Below are 19,139 nucleotides of genomic sequence, written 5' to 3' on the forward strand. Positions count from 1 at the left end.
TTTTTTTTTTCATTAAAAGAGTGCGTGATACAAAGGTGTTTTCAGCTAAAGCAGTTTAGGATACAGTGTGCGCGTGTGTGCGCGTGTGTCCTACTCGTAACTTTTCCCATACAGCTAGCTACCTTCCCGCATTTCACTTCCGGAACTCCACAAGGATGGCTCCTCGGGGGTCCGCGAAAGCTCGCGATTATGATTATTCCAATGTCGGTAAACTTGGACGGTGAGCATTCTCCGCTGAACATCCCACTTCGATGTTCTCTTACTGCTGTAAAGAGGACTAACGAAGACAATGGATACAGTCGTACAGGGATTACAGTGAAGGAGGGCAAGCGCGATGAACATGGAATGGAGGACATTGATGGGATGTGGTCATCGCCAGAGAAATCTCCCGTAAGAGAAAATGGCTTTAGCGATGGGAATGAATCTTCGGTAGGCTCCGATGGCATGTCTATGGACGAGGGTACGTACAATCGGTCTTTAATGTAGGGGTTATGATATTAATTTCTAAACGCGGGTGACTAGGGAACGCACCTGGTCCTGCTGATTTCCTTAGTGGTATGAATGGTGGGCGAAACTCTTATTTCCCACCACCTGTTGCACGTTCTCCTATGAAGACTGGCTTGACTGGGTCCCCTCGGAGAACCCCCGGTTTACGATCATCCCAAAGCCCACAACGGGAACCCCTCTCCTCTAGTCCTTCCGATGGTAAAGGATTGGGTCATACGAAAGGGGAGTTGCGACAAGATGTTTCTCCTCTGACTCACCGTTCTATAAATGCGCCTCCCCTGAATCATTTGAGCAGCGCCCGCATTAAGGCAAACAAGAAGACACAGGAAGTAGCAGCTTCATTTTCGGACAGCGATGCGAACAGCCAATCCAACGCGGATGAAAATGCAAACAGTTTCGAGCATATACGGGATGACTTCGCTGACAGCTTCGATGCTGGCAATGATACGATGCTAGATGAAGCGGAGGAGCCAGATGAAAATAGCACCGCAACACCGTCTCCATCAATATTGGCCGTCGGTCTTCAGAAAAAAGGCCAGATAAAGATCGGTCATCAACCCAAGAAGAGAGCCCGAAGTGGATCAAGTCGGACTCAACTCCCCGTGGAGCTGGATGAGCCACAGGAGCATGGATCCTCTCAGAAACGTAAACGCCCCGGAAGGCCCGCGAAGAATCAGCGCAGCATCAGCCACGATACAGAGGAACCGAGGCTGTCAAAGAAGTTTAAGGCCTCCGACAAAGAGACTAGAGAACCAAAAACGTCAGGCCATCCCGATTTGGATAGGGTTGTTGAGGATCACGTCAACCGCACGGGGCCTTTAAAGGGGCGAAGCTTATATATTCTCAAACGGGAGACCCCAACGGATAGCAGCACTACACACACTCGGTCAGGGCGAGTGTCTGTCAGACCTCTTGCGTATTGGAAAAACGAACGATGTGTCTATGGTGATGGCGAGGCTGCCGAGGGAGAACGCTACCCTCTCTCTACCATTAAGGAGATTATACGTACGGAAGAACTCGAACCGGAAAGACGGAAACCAAAGAAGGGCAGACCTTCGAAAAAGTCAAAGTCTGGGAAACCTAAGGATGACAATAACTCGGAAGATGACGAAGATTATATTGACCCTTGGGAGAAGGAAGGGATTTTGCACGGTTACATTAGGAAGTGGGATCCCGACGCCCAGGCTGGGATAGACGAGGAAGAGGTCCTCGGTGAGTGGAGTCTACATTTTTTTCCTTTAGTTTTGTTTTCTTTTCAAGTCTCCGTATAGTCGCTTATTGTGCTGATCTCTGATATGTAGACATTGCATATGCGCCTTCCGGTATTGAAACGAGGGATGTCAAAGGTTCAACTTTTCGGTTTGCCAAACTACTTAGCTCTCCTTTCTTAGGTTCCGGGATCGTTGAATTGCCAAGCGGTGGAGTAAAGAAGCCAAAAAATTCAAAGAAGATGCATATGGTCTTCTACGTATGCCACGGCCGAGTACAAGTAGACATATCCGGTGTACAATTTAGCGCTGGAAAAGGCTGTGTATTCCAAGTGCCAAGAGGTACGTTGAGCCTGGCAAAATCCCCCCAGTCTACCTTTTCAAGAGATGTCTGACCATCTGTGCTTTACTTCAGGCAATTATTACAGCTTCGCAAACACACATGGGAAGGACGCCCGGCTGTTCTTCACGCAAGGTTGTGTTCCTGTGGAGGGTAACAATTCTGCTCCTGGGTCTGCCTCCAAGAATGATACTATGGAAGAAGAACCAACCCCTCAATTTGAACGTCCTCTTGGTGTCGGGAAAGGTAGACCCAAGGGGAAGCAGAAGGCAGGTGGCTCTAAAGCATCATAGTGACTGTCTTTGAACAGGCTCTAAGGCCTTTATGGGTACTATCCTTACGATACCAACGCCACTTGCCTATCTTCTTTAATTTCTCCCAACTTCATGTGAATGTAGCATTGACGTTTTATTTCCATCTGTTTCCCATTTTTGTGTCTGTCATAGGCGTGGACCTTGTTGGGCTTAGCGATCTTCTTGAATGAATACTGGGCTGTCGGTGTTTCTTGTATTCCTCACTTTGTTCTTTCTGTTGTCTCTCAGTTCCTGATAGCAACATGTGTGAACACGAACTCTGTTCGTGTGTTTCACCGGCGCGTTTTCAATGATATTAAATGTATATGGTCTAACCCAAAAAGCCTCGTCTCAATTGTCATAATGACCCAGATTATATCTCCTCCATTGTCTCGTCCTCTAGCTCATCTAGGCCCAAAGGCGGAAATTCTCCTACCTCAACCTTTTCGGGTTTCACAAAAATACCAGTCTTGTTAGGGCAAGTAAAATAGCGCTTTCCACCCACGCTACCATCGTTCTTACCAGATGGCTCATCAAGTTCGATTCCTACCCAGATAGGCAGCGCACTAGAATCAGCATCTCTGGTTTCTACCCCGGGATAGGGAATGGATGGCACCGGTCCAACAAAGCGAATAATTCCTCGTCGGATATGTGGCGGAGAGGACGGGAGAATAATCGCACGTCTGGAAACCGCGATACCTATAGAAAGCGGCATTCTGGTAGTTAAATTTTTGAACTTTTCATTTTCTTTCTCTCTCGACTGGTTTCCCGTTTATGCTTCTTACCTCGACTCCCAATATCCTCGGCGTCTTTTTCTGCTTGCTTGCGTGCCGATTCATACGGTGATAGTACATTTGGGTCAAACCGACCAAGTTGTTGGTGCCTTTTCCACGCCAATACCGAATTTGGTAGGGACTCGTAGGTAGCTGCAGGAAGAACGTATTTTTCAACAGATGATAAATCATGAAAGTTTGGCCGTGCTGAAGAAGGGCGTGAATCATGAACCTGGTTCGATGTTTAACTTTAGCAAAATCTCATATAAGTCTCAAACTATCTCGAACATCGTACCTCAATTTCACAGCCCTTTCTCACCCCCCAATTACCGATAAGGTTCTCATCGCCGTCAACCCATTGGTCAGGACATCCTGGAGTCTTCAATTTTAAGCGTTGACTACTAGGAGGAATCCCTGTCATCGTTTCCAACTTTGACTTCAATTGCATAACGGTCCATGTTGGGGTGATTCGACGCTCCGTGACGAAGTGCGGCTCAGAATTGGCACTTGTTGTAGGCGTGGTAATGAGGACAGAAACATCCGATGGAGTGGGCTGGAATGCCATAGTCGCTTGGAGAGTGTGTGCCTTCAGTCGAGAAACAGTGGATCTAAATGTGCAAATGAGTTGCTTTACTTTTTTGGCGTAGGAGAGTCTAGTCGTCAGATAACGTTTCATGTGCGAAGTGGGATGTACGAAGTACTCCGTACACGGTACGTACCTACCGATAAGACCCCAGGGTCCAGAGGCACGTGGTTTTATTAGGCAATCCTCCTGCTAGTAAGCTAACCACCAAGTAACCAACCGTGTACACATTGCTCGTGGTCATTTTTTTCCTTTTTACATAGGTAAATACTAATCATTACTTTAACGTAGGTTTCATAGTTGTAGGAAGTATCTGAGGTAGTATGCGGACTCAAACCTAGGTTACTTAATCCATGTCATTGATGTGTATTGGTTGACGTAAGATACGGCCGCATTCCTTAGTCAGGTAATCATCCGGTTGTATGCAGATGGAGCTAATATTGGATGGAATACGGAATAGTATGTTGGGCCTGGATAGACTAATAAGGACATAAAACGAAAAGAGTGAAGAAAAATAAATACTATTTAAGTAGTATAAGAAGTATGATCTGCTGATTTAAATATTCTCCGAGCTACATAAGAATGGCGAGTACCCGTTAACCTTAATCTTTGCACTGATTTCACGACATGCGCTCGAAACTATCTAATTACGGTGTGTATGGTATTGTACCATGTTTCTTGATAGTGATTTCAATTCTGATTGATGCTGTTAGATTCCTCCTTCTTTCCCTCTCGCACTCCAGACCTTTTGACGATTACGCTGTACCGAACGCCATAGCTCTATGAAAAAGAGACCAAGTGTAAGATCACAAGGTAATACAGCGGAAATGGCATCATCAGATCAGCAGTCTTTGGTGACTGAAAAGCTGCAAGAGGAGGCATACGAAGAAAAGCATGTGCATGAGGTATACCAACAAATCGCAGGTCATTTTTCCTCCACTCGCTACAAGGTATATATATACCATATTTTTTGGCATTCTACTGCCCAGGGCATGCGAGTTGACGTATCTATCAGGCGTGGCCAATCGTGAAACGGTTCCTTACAGAGTTAACACCCGGAGCTATCGGACTAGATGTGGGATGTGGTAACGGAAAATGTTTACCTGTAAACCAGAATGTCTTTATTATTGCTTCAGACCGGTAAGTACTTTCATTCATGATCTGTGCATGGTTTCTTTATTTCTTTTTCTTTATTTTCTATGTATACTTATCTTATTTCGCATTTGTTCTTATCAATTTTTCCATCAATTTGTTCTTAAATCATTATTTTTGATTTTTATTCTATTTTTTTTTTTTTTTTTTTTTTTTTTTTTTTTTTTTTTTTTTTTTTTTTTTTTTTTTTTTTTTTTTTTTTTTTTTTTTTTTTTTTTTTTATTTTTTTTTTTTTTTTTTTTTTTTTTTTTTTTTTTTTTTTGGCTCTATTTTGCTTTTTCATTTTAATTTGGAAAATTACCATTGTCTCGCTTTCATTCATGGTCTCTTGAATAAACCATTTCATATATCCTGTGATTGACTAAATGATGCCAGATCCGAGAATCTTGCCCGAATTGCCGTAAATCACCAACCACACTCGGCCATTGTGGCGGATATCTTAAACCTGCCACACCCAGATTCATTTTTCGACTTTGCAATATCGATAGCTGTGATACACCACCTGTCAACACCGGATCGAAGAATCCAGGCTATCCGTGAGATTCTGCGCACATTGAAGCCTCCTACGACAGAGGCTCCTGGAGGGAAAGTCCTGCTATATGTATGGGCACTCGAACAGAAGACCAGCCGCAGGGGTTGGGATAAAGGTGACCAGCAGGACGTTATGGTTCCATGGGTTATGGCAAACAACTCCCCCAAGGACGGTCTAACTGATCAACCAAAAGTTTTCCATCGATATTACCATCTTTATGAGGCCAATGAGTTAGAACGTGACATAATCAATGCGGGTGGCCGTGTTTTGGAATCTGGCTATGAAAAAGACAATTGGTGGGCAATCGCAACACGATGAGACTAGTGAGAAAAACACCGTAACACATGGGAATAACGCGTGCTCCGAGATCCAGCTCCGGAGATCTTTCATGGCATCTATTTATAACAAAAGAGAGATAAAACAGGCAGAAACTGTCATCAAACCCGGGACTTTCTTGAATTTTTGAAGAAAAGGTGCATATCAACCGAGCCAATCGAGGGAATACTTCCCATGGACGAAGATAGATATTCAGCCAACGCTATGCAAGTCATTATAACGCGCAACAGAATTGGAATGCAGCAAGGAACACGGAACCAAAAGAAAAGAAAAGAAAAGAAAATAATAAGCATAAATATGAGGCGATAAAGAGGCACAGGCTTGAGATTCTTGACCCTAAGGAAGGGTACGAGGAGGAATGCCAAGATTGGGGCCCATATGGCTACTGTGGGTGCCGCTCAGATCCAATGGTCGTCCTATTCGGTATGCCTCCCTTGGGGGAGGAAATGGTGGAGGCGGAGCAAATGCTGGAACTCCTGCAGTCAACTCTTCGACGGAGGGCAGCTGTGGTGGGGGAATTGTGCGTGATGTCGATCCTTTTCTTGGTCGAGATAAAGATGTGCTAGTTCTTCGTGCCCGAGGTGTTGGCGGGTCTATAGCTGAACTTGATAACGAAAAGGGTACTACGCCAGCTCGGCGCGCCATTTCTTGCTCTCCTAGCTGCCAGTGCATAGCTTCTGCAGCTCGCCACGGGATTGCCATCTCTTCCGCTACTTTGGACCACATCTCTGCTTTGAATCTGCAATAAAAGTTAGCAACAAACTCCATGTTACCACCTTTCAATCATTGACTCTGTACAACTTGCCTTTCGTATAATCTTGCGAGTTTATTCTTCTTGTCTTCATCCCACTCACTTCGGCGCTCTAGATAGTTCTGATAATGAAGGCGGCAACTAATAGCACTTCGTCCAGGAAGTCGTTTGCTAATGTCCTCCCACTTCATGCCACTCCCACGTAACTCGATGATCAAAGCGTCCTCTTCAGGAGACCACTTTGACTGCTTTTTCGCCGGGGATTCTGCTGTATGAGCGGGTTGAAGACGCTTAGCAGGAAGCGATGAGGGGCCTTTTGTGAGAGGTATAGAAGGCACCGATGCCGAGGCAACAACAGGCATTGCCGGAGCCATTGGAGCCGGAGGGATTGGGTTTGGTGGAAAGGTGGACGTAGTGGTCACCGGTGTGGCGGCTTCCTCATCTTGGGGCTTCAACAGCAGTGAGATATCCACTTTGGCGGGAGGCAGGATAGCTTGGTTTTGTAACGCAATCATATGCGCGATTCGCAATGAGAAAGCTTTTTCGTTCCTTTCGAGTATATGGGAAGCCTAGGCGGATAAGAGCATCCGGCAACCAGGTGCACTGCCGCTTTAAGTGCCGTGTTCAAACGATCACTTGCGACTAGAATCCTCCTAAACAAAACTGAAACAATAGTTGGGGTGTAAATCACAAGTGATATTTGACTCTCAATATCAACGGTGAAAAAGCAGCACCTTTTCCAATTAACCGCTTCCCGTCCGACTTCTAAAGGTGCCAATCAAGTGAACCGTGTCCCAACACAGTAGCTGGGAAAGTAGATGGCACTACCGGAGTGCAGGGCGTCTTATAGATTCAACTGTCAGTTCCTTAGAGGGCCCCCAGCTCCAGGAGGACAAACAAAGAGATAAAAAAAAAAAAAGCGAGAAAGCGAGAAAGGAAAAATGGTATAGCTGAAGGACGGGTATGACGAATAAAGACTCTCAATGGTAGTTAGAAAGTCGATACACCCAACGAGATAATGAAATATCAAAGCACCAGCAATAAGAGAAAGATGATATCCAGTAAACTAGGAGAGAAGGTTCGGTTTGATATTGGGTCCAGACATATGTCAGCGACAAGGATGAAAAGTGACTAGAACTAGGAATAGTCAACAAAGATGTCGAGACGATGGGAGAAGGAAGAAAAGCAAAAGAAAAAAAGTAGGGTATGGGAAAGGGAAAAGGAAAGCCGATAAGAGATGAAACAGCTTGAGATGCAAAAACAGATCGCCTGCATTGACAGGTGATCTAGCATCGCCGAATAGCAAATAAGAAGCTCAACAGTAATAATCCTACACAGGTACTCCTAAAAGGTAAGGCCCAGGTCAAGGTAGGTAAAGTACCTGATAGGTAAGTAGGGCATGGGGGAAGCTAACCAGAGGCGACTTTGACGGACCAGTGGGTTCGAGAAGCCGTTAATATTAATAGTATTTTAATTTTACTATTATTACGAAGTACCACGATTCAAGGTGATTTTAATTATGACTGTTCCGTCCCGGGTTGCAGCTTAATGCCTATCTACCTAATCCATTGTGCTCTTTTGACACTCTTCCAGTTCGATATTTACGAAGGTAGTGAAACTACTACGAGCCTTCTAGGGCACAGCGAGAGGTAAAGAAGAGCCTAGAGTCATGACTAATTGTTACTTTCTATATACACAACACTGATGAAATTAATGAAAAAGAGGCTTTGGTTTTTTTTTTTTTTTTTTTTTTTTTTTTTTTTTTTTTTTTTTTTTTTTTTTTTTTTTTTTTTTTTTTTTTTTTTTTTTTTTTTTTTTTTGTTTTGTGTCTTCTACGTAAAAGGGAAAGAAATTAGAAAAAGCAAAATAATAAATCAATCAATAATATTAATATTAACGACGACGATTATCACTTACTCGAGGGCTCCACTCCCCGGGTCCCAAACTATACTTGAATGGAAGAATTCACTGGCGGTCAAACTCTCCTCGAACGTTCGAGCCCAGTTTGGGTTCTGACGATGACTCGGTAGGCGGATGTGCTGGCGAAACAAGAGCCCGGCCGTATGGGCAAACGTCTTGTAATTAAAGAGGAGTTTGGTAGAAGCTCGAGCTTCAAACCTTCTGCACAATGTATCTTATGTGTAAGTTGTAAGTATCCTCCAATAGGTGTGTGTGAATTTGTATGTAAGCGCAAATGTGTACATCTACATTAGATCATCGCAATCCCGATTGTCTCCTTTAGCTTGGAGTTCATAGTGGGCAGGCACTTTGATTAACGGGGTTATAGTCTGTCATTGACCTTCTCAGATGACCGAGGATAATCCGAGCAGGACATTCGTTACGAGAGAAGGGCAGCAAGCAAGAAGTTTAAAGGTACAGTGAACTACTCCATATGCAATAGAGGGGGAGGTGGGAAAGGATATTAAGGCCTGAGCCACTTGCACAGCCGGGAACCCCGGTGTACGACCCGAAAGTTAGGGCAATTCGAAGGGAAGGTAAAAAGTGGGGAGAGTAAGATGGGATAAGGACAGAAAAAAAGGTCCGAAACGGTGGGAAAAAAAAAACTATATCTAATAAGAAATATATAGAACACACACACACACACACAGAGAGAGAGAGAGAGAGAGAGAGAGAGAGAGAAAGAGAGAGCATCTACCTAACTCGGTGGTGGGGGGCTGGCTGGAAGGTAACAAAATGAAAATAATAAAAACTCCCGACAGAGTACTCCGTAGTTACGGAGAACATGGTTCCTCCCTGTGGAGACCAGCATCATCCTGAACCAAGTATGAATGGTTTTGGAAGCTCCAACCAAAACAAAAACACGAGCATCTATGGGTCGCGTAACAACGATGGTGTCAAATCCTAAAAGCATCTCTAACAAGGACTTTAACTGTTTCGTTTGCTTATACTGGAAACACCACCATACAAATCCATCATCCGGCGATATATATAGTTTTTTTACATGTATAGTACATAGAAAGTAAGTATTCCCCGGGGAATTTTGGAAAATTGTTAAACTAGAAAAGTATCATAACTCACTTCTGCTTGAGGTCAAAAAAAAAGGAAAAGGAAAAGGAAAGGAGAAAGAAGAGAAAAGAGGGGAAATAGGTAAAAAAATAAATAAAATAATAGTCCTTATTTTTGGTACTCTTTGGGTTTTGCATCTCAATTTAATTAAGCCTCCGCTTCAGGTTCTTCTCCCGATTTCCCTGTTTTGGTTGGTTCATTTACAATCAATTTAGATTTCCGAGTCCCAACGGCTGTGGACTGTCTGTCCAATTAGTGCCGGACCATGGTGATGGATCTGTCAACGGCGAACGAACTCCAACCCGAAAAAGTAAGTATCAGCCAAAGGCAATGTCACTAGTCAGACACTACTAGGATCCGGGGTCCTGCTAGCAGCCGTTCGCCTCGTCCAACTTTCTGCACCTCATTCCTGACGTGACCGACCTTATCAGGGCAATCAACGTTTCCCTGAAAACGGCATGTCTGGAGGATGTCTACTATTAGCTCTATAACTTTCTAGCTTGCCAGCAAAATATTATTCATGATATTCTGGGATGGTTATCCATCTTAACACGTGATGGGCATCATTCTTTAACCATACTCCGTTGACAAACGTCGCCCTTTCAAGCTTATCTAGGCGGTCATTTCATATGGAATTCCATCGGTCTCCATGAAACTCGTTACGAGATCAAACCTGAAGGGAACCGATGAATCTACAAGCCTTTGTAGTTATCCTCGTGCCTTCACCCGGTCCTCGACGAACCGGTCTGTCTCTTTTCCGTGGTTGCGGGTGGATCATCTCTACTCTTGATGTGGGTTTTCTGTTCTCATAGTTAAGTGAATCTTTCGTTCTTCCCCCCTCTCCCTGCGCTTCAATTTCTTTCGAATGGCGGCGGCCGTTCCTGGTTCTGAGTCTAGATGAGGTGAGATGACACGCACCTGGGTTTGTTGACATGGTACACACTCTGTCTTAGTTTTATTGCTGTCAGCCATTCAAAGTGAACCAGGCTGTGGATGCTGATGCAGGTTGCATATTGTTACCGCTTAGTGTGCATAGACAAGGATTACATATGACATCTCGACAGGATGCAGCCATAGGAGAGCTTGCAGTGTCTCAATACTTTTTCTCCGACATAACAAAGTCCGTCAGCAGAGGATGCAGCACTATCCATTACTGTAATGTACGCCCCATGGCTTGAGGCCCGCCGCCTTGTCATACACAGCTCCAGTTTCAGTGTATCCTTGAGCCAATCAAGGTAGTTATGATTGTCTCAAAACCGGGTTATTCGTTTGAGCGCAATGACTCTTTTCATGTGCTGTGAGCCTTAATCGCTTGAGAGCAGCTACCTCCTACTCTTTCTGAAAAATCAGGGGGAGACGCGGGTTTCCAAATACTATCATCTTATTCAACCCACTCGGGCAACTTAGGGCCTCCCGATCTCCAGGTCTCGATAATTTCCTGTTAGATTGGGTCTGTTGATCTCTCGGCCTGGAACCGCAATATGGTACATAGTTTATGGATCCAAACTCACTAATTTACGTTATCGTCAAAGACGCGTCGTTCGTTCTTTGGTTCTTTACATGGCTAGGATCCGTATGTGCACCACTTGGACATTTTTCTTTCCATACATGCAGGCCGTATCGCTTTAACTCGTGAATTTGGTGCAGTTTCTTGGTATTGCCATGTAGACGTAAGAGGAGCCCGTCTCTTCTCAGTCTATAAGTGCCAGCTTGGTGACCCTCATTCTTCGATTGATTTCCCCATTGCATGGCGTTCGCAAGACTTGTCATCTTCCTTTCTCATTCCCCCTCATCTGCATTGTCCTTAGATTTATAACAAGGATTAAAGATGGGTACCATGGTAACTTACAGTAGATAATAAGATCATGGTAGTAATGTGCGGAGTACCTGAATCACGGGTTGACTTCGAACGACGGGGCCGCGGGAACAAGGGGTTTCCCGTAAGCAGCTGCAAGCCCTGCAAGATTGATTACCTAGGGACTAGTGGGGCCGAAACGGTGGCTTTTTCGAGTACAAATTTCGTTCTGACGAGGCGGTGGACGGCCTTGCACCGCAAAAAAGGAAAATGGAAAACGGGACCTGGTAAAAAAACCATCCGTCTTGACACCCAATGAGATGTCTCCTTGCCCTTAGATTGTGGATTGAATAACGCCAGTTTATGTCCTTTGCTCGATTACTCAAATGACATGGCAAACGCGCTGGCTTGTCGACGAGTGAAAGCTTGAATCGATGTTGCCAAGTTACCCATCAATGTCCACTGGTCATCTCCCTTTTTACAATACCATTGGGGACTTGTTTCTGATTTCTATTTTATCCTTGCCCCACCCACTTCCACTTCATCTCTCTGCTTGTTACACCATACTGGTGATATGTCTTGCTTTCACTTCATACATTGCTTAAACAAAGCTTGGACTACGATTCCGGCCAATTTACTCTCGGAAACTACATCATTCAATCCAGACTGAATAGCTATGCCAACAGATAGGGACCAGTGTAGCTTGCCATGGAACCTAATTCCAACATTAGAAGCCTGCAGAAGTTCGTTCCAGGTCTCAAAACCTAGTTTGCGAGGACGACAACTGTAGCCGCTAAACGTCTTCGGGTGACGCAGATTCATGCAGTCTGAGAAATCTACGGAGAAGGCGGTAAGTCACCGCCACTGAGATTAAACAACCCTTCCCAGAGAAGAGTTGTCCTGTCCAAAATCCAAACATCATACGATCAAGTTACAGGCAAATACTTCCAGAGTGGCATATTATCACAACGTGCCTGGCTAGAACACTCCCATTCTTCATGTATAGTTGCCTTATAGCCGTAACTTGCCTAGCCCTGTGAGAACCGACCCGTTCAGTATTCGAATCCACCGCCAATTTTATCTCACCTGTAGCCTCATGGCACGGACTGGTATGTACCAGTCAAATGTGTATACATTCGGTATGGTGGTGTGGGTATTCTACTGCAATGACCTGCCGCGGGTCTAGAACATGTGTTCCTGCCACCCACTTTCTTCCCGTGCGGACTTGATCGGGTTTCGATTATCGAACTGCTGACTTAGCCCAAAGCCCAATTTACAACAATACCATTATCAATGGGTAGCCGGAGTCAATCACACATGACTTCCGTACGATTATAATGTCATCAAACAGATGGGGACCCGAATCGCGCAAGTACTCAAGGAAAAAAATTAAGTAGAGAGGACAATAGTCACATGCACGAAATAAGCGACCTCTAGGTCAGACGGTTCTATTCTATAAGCACCTCGGACCATTCATTCCTTTTAGCCCTGCGGTATCCATCATTAAGTGGGCTAACCCCCTCGCGTTCAAGCCGAGATTAGGGTACGTGATATATATAAAGTAGACATACGTATGACACCCATCCCGTCTCTGTGGGAAAAATAAACGAAAGGCGAACGCTACAATCCTGCAATGGACAGCATGTTCGACAACAAAGGTGAAAATCTCCGGGCGAAATCATTGGTGTTTATCAAGACGGGATGTCGTAATCATAATCATACCATCGAGAAACCATCGGTGAGATAAATGGCTACCTTGGCAGGAGACAAAAGGATCCATCATTGACTTCTTCTTTTTTTTTTTTAGCGGCGAATATCGATTCAGATTTTTGAATTGAGGGGAACCGACAAACAAACATGACTGGCTCCAGTGTGGTGGATTCAGACAGGGATGTTGCTACTTGAGCTATTCCCGGCACGCAATGATCGTCAAAAAAAATGTCCGACAGCCCCACAGCCAAGTTCTCGGTTGTGTTTTTTGTCTTTCTCTTTTTTTTTTTTTTTTTTTCCCCCTTCGCTTTTACACACTTTTGTATGCTGTTGTGACAAATAGAGAGTTAGAGAGTTAGAGAGGAGAACAGTAACTGTACCATCTTCTTCATTTCTCTCTTCTCGCTTTTTCTTGTACTTCCTCCTCCTTTCATTATTTATTGTTTATTTATTTCTCTTTCCCTTCAGGAGTCAGGATGATTTGGTTCGCCTACGAAGAACAAGTAGTTTCGGGTAGGACTACTCCGTAGGTACCTCGTACAGTACTCCGTACAGGCATGTTAGATACCAAGTACATTCTGTTCTTGCCATTCTCAACTACCGAATCATTTCGATCACAATGACCCATCCCCTAACTATATGTGGTTGTGGTCTCTTTATGATGATCGTCATTGATACTATAAACAGTAACGTTCTCTACCGAGTATGCCTCAGCCATAGCACTTCGACCCAATCATCAACTTGTTGAGTCCCTAGCCTATCCTTTAACTCATCGATTCCACGGATTAACTTTGGACTGGCCAGTGAAATTATAGTATGTACTAAAACAGAGACCGATACGGGAGGGGGGCAATTGATAATAAGACAAGAGGATGGGTTCTTTGAAAATATGAAACGCAATGGATCATCATTTGGTGGCAAAGCTGAAAGGTACGCTTGTTGTGATGGTGAAAACGGTTGACATTCGCCGCTGCCCAACAAAGGGTGGATCTGCGCGCTAGCTAGGGCCTAGATGTGTTAAGAAGTGCAAGACTAAGGGGAATTATGGGGGGAAGGCGACGCCAGCTTTTGGTTTGGGGCCCATATCTTGAACTTTCTAAACGATATGGTTGGCCCATAGGATGCGTGATGGAGTTCCGTGTGGGCCTGGATGGAGTTTTGAGAGAGGAACTCAGCTGTCACCTTCCAGATATGGGACAATTTCGGGGCGCCCATGAAGTTGATTCCGAGTTATTACTGCTTCAGAGTACTTCCTGTACTTCCTGTACTTTCTTGTTCTTATTCTTTTTCTTTTCTTCTCTTTTCTTTCTTCCTTTTCCCTTGTCACTTCATATAGGAGCTGTCGATCAAGTGCCCTTAATATAGTTCTCTGTATTGGCGATATATTTCCATTTTCTACATGCTTATGGAACTGAGTCGATTGCCCTAACAGTATCAACTCGATTCTTCCATAATTGACAATCTAACTTTCTCAGTTAATGAGCTGTTAACCTTAGGGTAAAGGGCTATTGATCATCATCATCTTCTTCTTCTTCTTCTTCTTCTTCTTCTCTCTGCCTTATTGCCGCTAGAGAGTAGATGTACGGGTCCCTTAAAAAGAAAAGAGTAAAGTAAAATAAACCAAAACTATTGACATAGCCTGATCTCAGTAGTGCTGTCTATGGACTTGGCTTGAGACACAATAATACTAGTGGCATGGACTAACTCGTTGAATGGAAAGGGTGGATGGGATGCAATCCCTTTCTATCAGTATAGTATGTAGGTATGTATGTACATAACATTGACTGCGAACCATAAACGACCCAGAGTATGAGCACATGACATGCCAAGAGTTGTTTCAGGAGAGTTTCTGCGTCAGAGGAACTCCTCAGAAACATACTGGTCTTCCAACCAATCTCGTTTCGTTCGGCCATAAGGGACGGGATGTCATTTGTCTCATCAAGTTCTCGACTGGGCGAAATCAGACCATCGAACCTAGCGGGAAAGGGACAAGAGATGCCTTGATTGAATTCCCGTAATTAATCTTACTGAGGGGTCAGAGTACGTACTGGGTAGAGCAGGGTATCCAGAGATCTACAGGTGGTGACTTGATGCGAAACCCATGTTGTGGGGAAGCGCTTGACTTGAATTATTCTGGTAAATTATCATTGTGCTTCCATGGTTATACTAGTGGCAATTATCTTCTTCCGGGATGGATCTCTCGTTTCTCGTCTGGAAGTCAGAAAGCAAACTGTGATGGTTCACGAGAAGTCTTGGCTGAGGGGCCAGATCCAGACTATGTGCGGTTTCAGATAGATGTCTGCACTTATACATTATCCACTTCATTTACCTCTTTGACGCCGATTTATTCAACCGGTAAAATCATCTATACTCAGTATTTGCCGAAATCTCCTCGAAAAACCAAAGTAATTAGAAGATATATTAACCGTGTTCTATTTGGCGTTCAGAAGGTATCCAGCAAACAACCAGTCATCTTATCTCTCAGTTCTGGAATCAGGCTTTCAACCAGTGGTGTTAGAAAACCAGAGTATAGATCCTGAAATCGTCTGTGTATCACCATGAGTATGATAGATCTCTTGCAAAGTCAGATTCTAGAATTGTTCGATAACAAAGCAGAATACATTAATAATCTTCTTATCTACCCTGGACATGCAATTGCCAGTACAGTAGAGTCTCGAAAGCTTGGCCATGATATCTAAGGGACATTGTTAGTCAGGTAGTAACTCCCATTCTTTCTGATCGATAAGAGAATTTAGTCTCTGCGAGTTTAAGAATGTCAGGTGGATTGGCAGTTATTGTTATTGCCTTGGACCTATTGTTGATTTGAGAGTACCCATTGGTTTCTGTATCGAATATCTTAGGATATCCATCAAAAAGTTTACGAGCTGATCTATTGCTATAGCTAGTCCGTTATTCAAGTTTTGTGGTTTCGATCTTGACACAGAATATCTTCATAGGTACACAAGGGAAAGAAGGAGAGGGGGAGGGAAAATATGGCGTATGCAACAGTGACCTTAGTGATGCCTAGCTTGCAAAATCTTTTGTCTTTCTTTCCCAGAAGCTCTGGGCCCAAAGTAAGATACTATCACCCCAGTTTAGTAGAATGGGGATATAATCTTGGAGCAGAGTTCAATAAATAAAAATCGGAAGGTGATCTCACTGGCTAACACAGGTGCAACTTCGACAAAGATTTCCCTAACGTGGATATCAAATGAATCCAGTTACATCTGTTTTTCTTGCATTCCTAATCTGCTACTTGTCGTATACCTCGTTGGTATGTACCCCGACATTCGAACCTGTCATTTTCAATCTCTATTAAGCAGCGTTTAAAACACTGGATTAACCGAAGACGCAACAAATGAACGATGATAGAACAGTACAAAAGTAAACGGCACAGATTTGGATCCACGGGCAACCAACAGCTAAATCAAGGAAGAAAGGAAGAAACGAAATTCCCCGTATGTAAAATTTGATGCCCTGTCACTCCTTACCCTGAATTGTCTCCTTCACCTGCCTGGGATACACTCTATCAAAAACCAGTAGGGCCCAAAGACCCAGGTTTCCTTCGCTACCGCCATTCCATGTTCCACTCCACGGCTGCAGATTGCTACAAGGGAAAATATTGCCCGGGCAAATCTTTCTTGCTTAATTTGCTGCTTCGGTAGACTTGCTAGAATTCATTGGTCCGAGAACTGCCAAAAAATGATCATGAAACAGATTTGGTACGGTTCTAGGATAAAGAATCCGGGTCCTGGAATTATCACAACGAAACTGCATCAGTCAAGTAGCAGTATGGGTCTGAGCTTACGGAATTCGTTCGGGGGAAACTATAGAAATGCCCGGATCATCAACTGTGCTCGCCAAGCACAATATTTTGTACGCCACTCTGTAGTCGTTAGGGAAGTTTTCATCATAAATTATTCCTGAATGTGCTCACTTACCCTCCTACACTCGGGACCAAGAAGCATTTTGCTCTTTAGAAGTGCAACTAGCAGAGCACGCCATAAAGCATAGTCTGGACTAGATGTTGTTGTGGAAGAAATTCACGGTCCTTTCCCAACCTCTACCAAATGAAAGGATCTGTGATGATTGGAAATGATCTACTGCATATGATTTCCATGGCCAAGTAGTGGTAATTCCCGAGTTCCTTTTCATCGAAGAAACACAAGCGTAAGGCTATTGGCACACCACTTAGTAAGAATAACCTTCTAGGATTATTCGACTTTTGATGAAATCCTGTGGCCTCACCATCTCAAGCTATGACTCGCTATGAACTTTACCCCAGCCATCTTCCACAAAGGAAGCGGTAGGTAACAAGGCCGTTACACTGCTACTGTAAAATTGTTATTCTGATAGGTAGGTGCTGATCGAGGACAAGGAAACCAAAGTGGTTATAGATAAGTAAGCTAGCTGATGGCGTCCGAAGAGGGATTATGCCGAATGTGTCTTCAAACTGGTGTATCGGCGGCTATAAATTCATGACAAAAATGTTGGTCTTAAAAAAAAAAGGCCTGACTACGGGATGTGGGAGAGATTCTGGTCTGCCAGATGTGCGTGGCATGTCGATTATGCCCAGCTTTATGTCCCAGACTTCCAACTTTCATCTTCCACATCAGTTACCATAGAGGAGCCGCTTCTTCTACTCAGCCGGTACCTCCCAAGGAAGGATATCCTCCCCTCCCGCACTGACTATTAGTTATAGCTTCGTCAGAACTCTGTGAGAGAGATATAACCTGGATAATGAGCCTGACATGAGCATCGAGTCCGAAGGAATTGATCACGAATGGATAATCGGGTAGCTACTTCTCCTACCTTTGATCTATAGTGTACTGGGAGCCTAGAACGAAGGTTACTAACACCCAGATCATCACTACAAGAGTGTCAGGCAGGGAAAGAGGTCAACAACACCAGCTATAGTAGGTAAAGGCCCCTTACAGCGGTCAACAAGTGTTCGTTCACAAAAGATTAGAGGCCGATGTTTCTATACAACAAGGCTGCACGGCGTGTTTGTTTAGGGTTTGATGGAATATACTTGTGGTTTCTTCCTCGACCATTTTAATATACTAATTTATATTTTCCTGATCTCTATCTGTATCTTCCCGAGGCTTGTATCTTGGATTGATTAACTCGCTCCCATTTATTTTTCTCTCTCTCCCTCTCAGCAGTTAATCCCCACTATGGTACTATGTGATTATTTCGGGTAAAAGTGACCTGAACCGGAATTCCTCTGGAATGAATAGTCCACCGACATTATAATAGCTCCGCACTCCGCACTCCGCTATCAGATCCCAACCACTCAATCTAAGCCAATGGAGACCCTGAATACGCCGGATAGTGCCTTACCTTCAACTACACGGTTCATTGAGAATTTGATCTCGCAGCTTTCGGAACGTACTGCCAACTCAGAAAATGAGGTCAACACTGAAAGTCAGCGTCCGTTCTCCGCCCTCCCAGCAGGCCACGCATCAGACATGAAACAACTGATGCTGACGCTCCATTGTCTTTTCCCCAATGAATTTCTACCTGCCCTGGATATTCTGGACCGAGGCCTAGTCAGGCGCTTTGTGAAGGAGGACTATAGCATTCTGGGCCCCGACGCTTCCGAGCCGTTAAGCCCCGGCGAGTTAACACTGAATGGCGGGCGTCCTCCACTTGAAGACTTGTTCTTCGTCATTTCAATGTCTACGGCTCCCAATCCTCCACCTGGGGAGTCTCTGCCGACATCCCTTCGTCCGAATGCAGACCAAAAAGGCTACGAAGTCCGACTACAAGCGTGGAATTGCACCTGCCCAACATTCACGTTTGCCGCATTCCGCGACCTAGGACCAGATCTAACCGGCGATGATTCGTTTAGCGGAGATCTCTCACAATCTCACCTTGTGGCCGGCGTGCATTATTATACATTCGGTGGAAGCCTAACTCGACGGTCAGTGAAGTGGTCGCATCCGGTATGCAAGCATCTCCTTGCTTGTGTATTGGCGGTGCGCTGTCCCGCACTCAATGGGCCCTCTGTAAACGATCACAGTGGAATCGTCGTCAGTGCGCAGGAGCTAGCAGGCTGGTGTGCTGGTTGGGGCGGATGATCAGCTAGATCGCAGGCATCATAACCGTCAAGACATGGTGGCCATTCCT

At 44.5% G+C, this 19,139-nt stretch overlaps 6 protein-coding genes across 6 annotated transcripts; 4 read left to right on the plus strand and 2 right to left on the minus strand.

The window, feature by feature from the left end:
- The first annotated feature begins 7 nt into the window (after positions 1 to 7).
- Positions 8 to 2,535, plus strand: BDV37DRAFT_93294 (Cupin domain protein). Its single transcript, XM_032091463.1, has 5 exons — positions 8 to 220; positions 300 to 460; positions 523 to 1,719; positions 1,809 to 2,057; positions 2,131 to 2,535. The coding sequence occupies exons 1-5, from the start codon at positions 156 to 158 to the stop codon at positions 2,346 to 2,348; spliced, it is 1,890 nt and encodes a 629-aa protein (XP_031942554.1). The 5' UTR covers positions 8 to 155; the 3' UTR covers positions 2,349 to 2,535.
- A 186-nt stretch (positions 2,536 to 2,721) lies between these two features.
- Positions 2,722 to 3,686, minus strand: BDV37DRAFT_270743 (tubulin-folding cofactor B; the record flags this gene model as incomplete). Its single annotated transcript, XM_032084608.1, has 3 exons — positions 2,722 to 3,047; positions 3,134 to 3,353; positions 3,417 to 3,686. The coding sequence occupies 3 exons, from the start codon at positions 3,684 to 3,686 to the stop codon at positions 2,722 to 2,724; spliced, it is 816 nt and encodes a 271-aa protein (XP_031942555.1).
- Positions 3,687 to 4,531: 845 nt separating this feature from the next.
- On the plus strand, positions 4,532 to 5,706 carry BDV37DRAFT_270744 (tRNA (carboxymethyluridine(34)-5-O)-methyltransferase; the record flags this gene model as incomplete). Its single annotated transcript, XM_032084609.1, has 3 exons — positions 4,532 to 4,654; positions 4,720 to 4,844; positions 5,232 to 5,706. 3 exons carry the CDS (start codon positions 4,532 to 4,534, stop codon positions 5,704 to 5,706), a joined length of 723 nt encoding a protein of 240 aa, XP_031942556.1.
- A 251-nt stretch (positions 5,707 to 5,957) lies between these two features.
- BDV37DRAFT_93319 (MYB DNA-binding domain protein) lies at positions 5,958 to 7,301 on the minus strand. The gene is made up of 2 exons (XM_032091464.1): positions 6,530 to 7,301; positions 5,958 to 6,463 (listed from the first exon to the last, which is right to left on the minus strand). Exons 1-2 carry the CDS (start codon positions 6,988 to 6,990, stop codon positions 6,061 to 6,063), a joined length of 864 nt encoding a protein of 287 aa, XP_031942557.1. The 5' UTR covers positions 6,991 to 7,301; the 3' UTR covers positions 5,958 to 6,060.
- A 5,992-nt stretch (positions 7,302 to 13,293) lies between these two features.
- Positions 13,294 to 14,613, plus strand: BDV37DRAFT_245246 (uncharacterized protein). The gene has a single exon (XM_032081635.1). It carries the CDS (start codon positions 14,052 to 14,054, stop codon positions 14,370 to 14,372), a length of 321 nt encoding a protein of 106 aa, XP_031942558.1. The 5' UTR covers positions 13,294 to 14,051; the 3' UTR covers positions 14,373 to 14,613.
- Positions 14,614 to 18,149: 3,536 nt separating this feature from the next.
- BDV37DRAFT_245247 (uncharacterized protein) lies at positions 18,150 to 19,116 on the plus strand. Its single transcript, XM_032081636.1, has one exon. The coding sequence runs from the start codon at positions 18,317 to 18,319 to the stop codon at positions 19,088 to 19,090; it is 774 nt and encodes a 257-aa protein (XP_031942559.1). The 5' UTR covers positions 18,150 to 18,316; the 3' UTR covers positions 19,091 to 19,116.
- The last annotated feature ends 23 nt before the right edge of the window (positions 19,117 to 19,139 follow it).

The sequence above is a fragment of the Aspergillus pseudonomiae genome, assembly GCF_009193645.1.
Source record: "Aspergillus pseudonomiae strain CBS 119388 unplaced genomic scaffold BDV37scaffold_24, whole genome shotgun sequence".
Classification (NCBI taxonomy): Eukaryota; Fungi; Ascomycota; class Eurotiomycetes; order Eurotiales; family Aspergillaceae; genus Aspergillus; species Aspergillus pseudonomiae.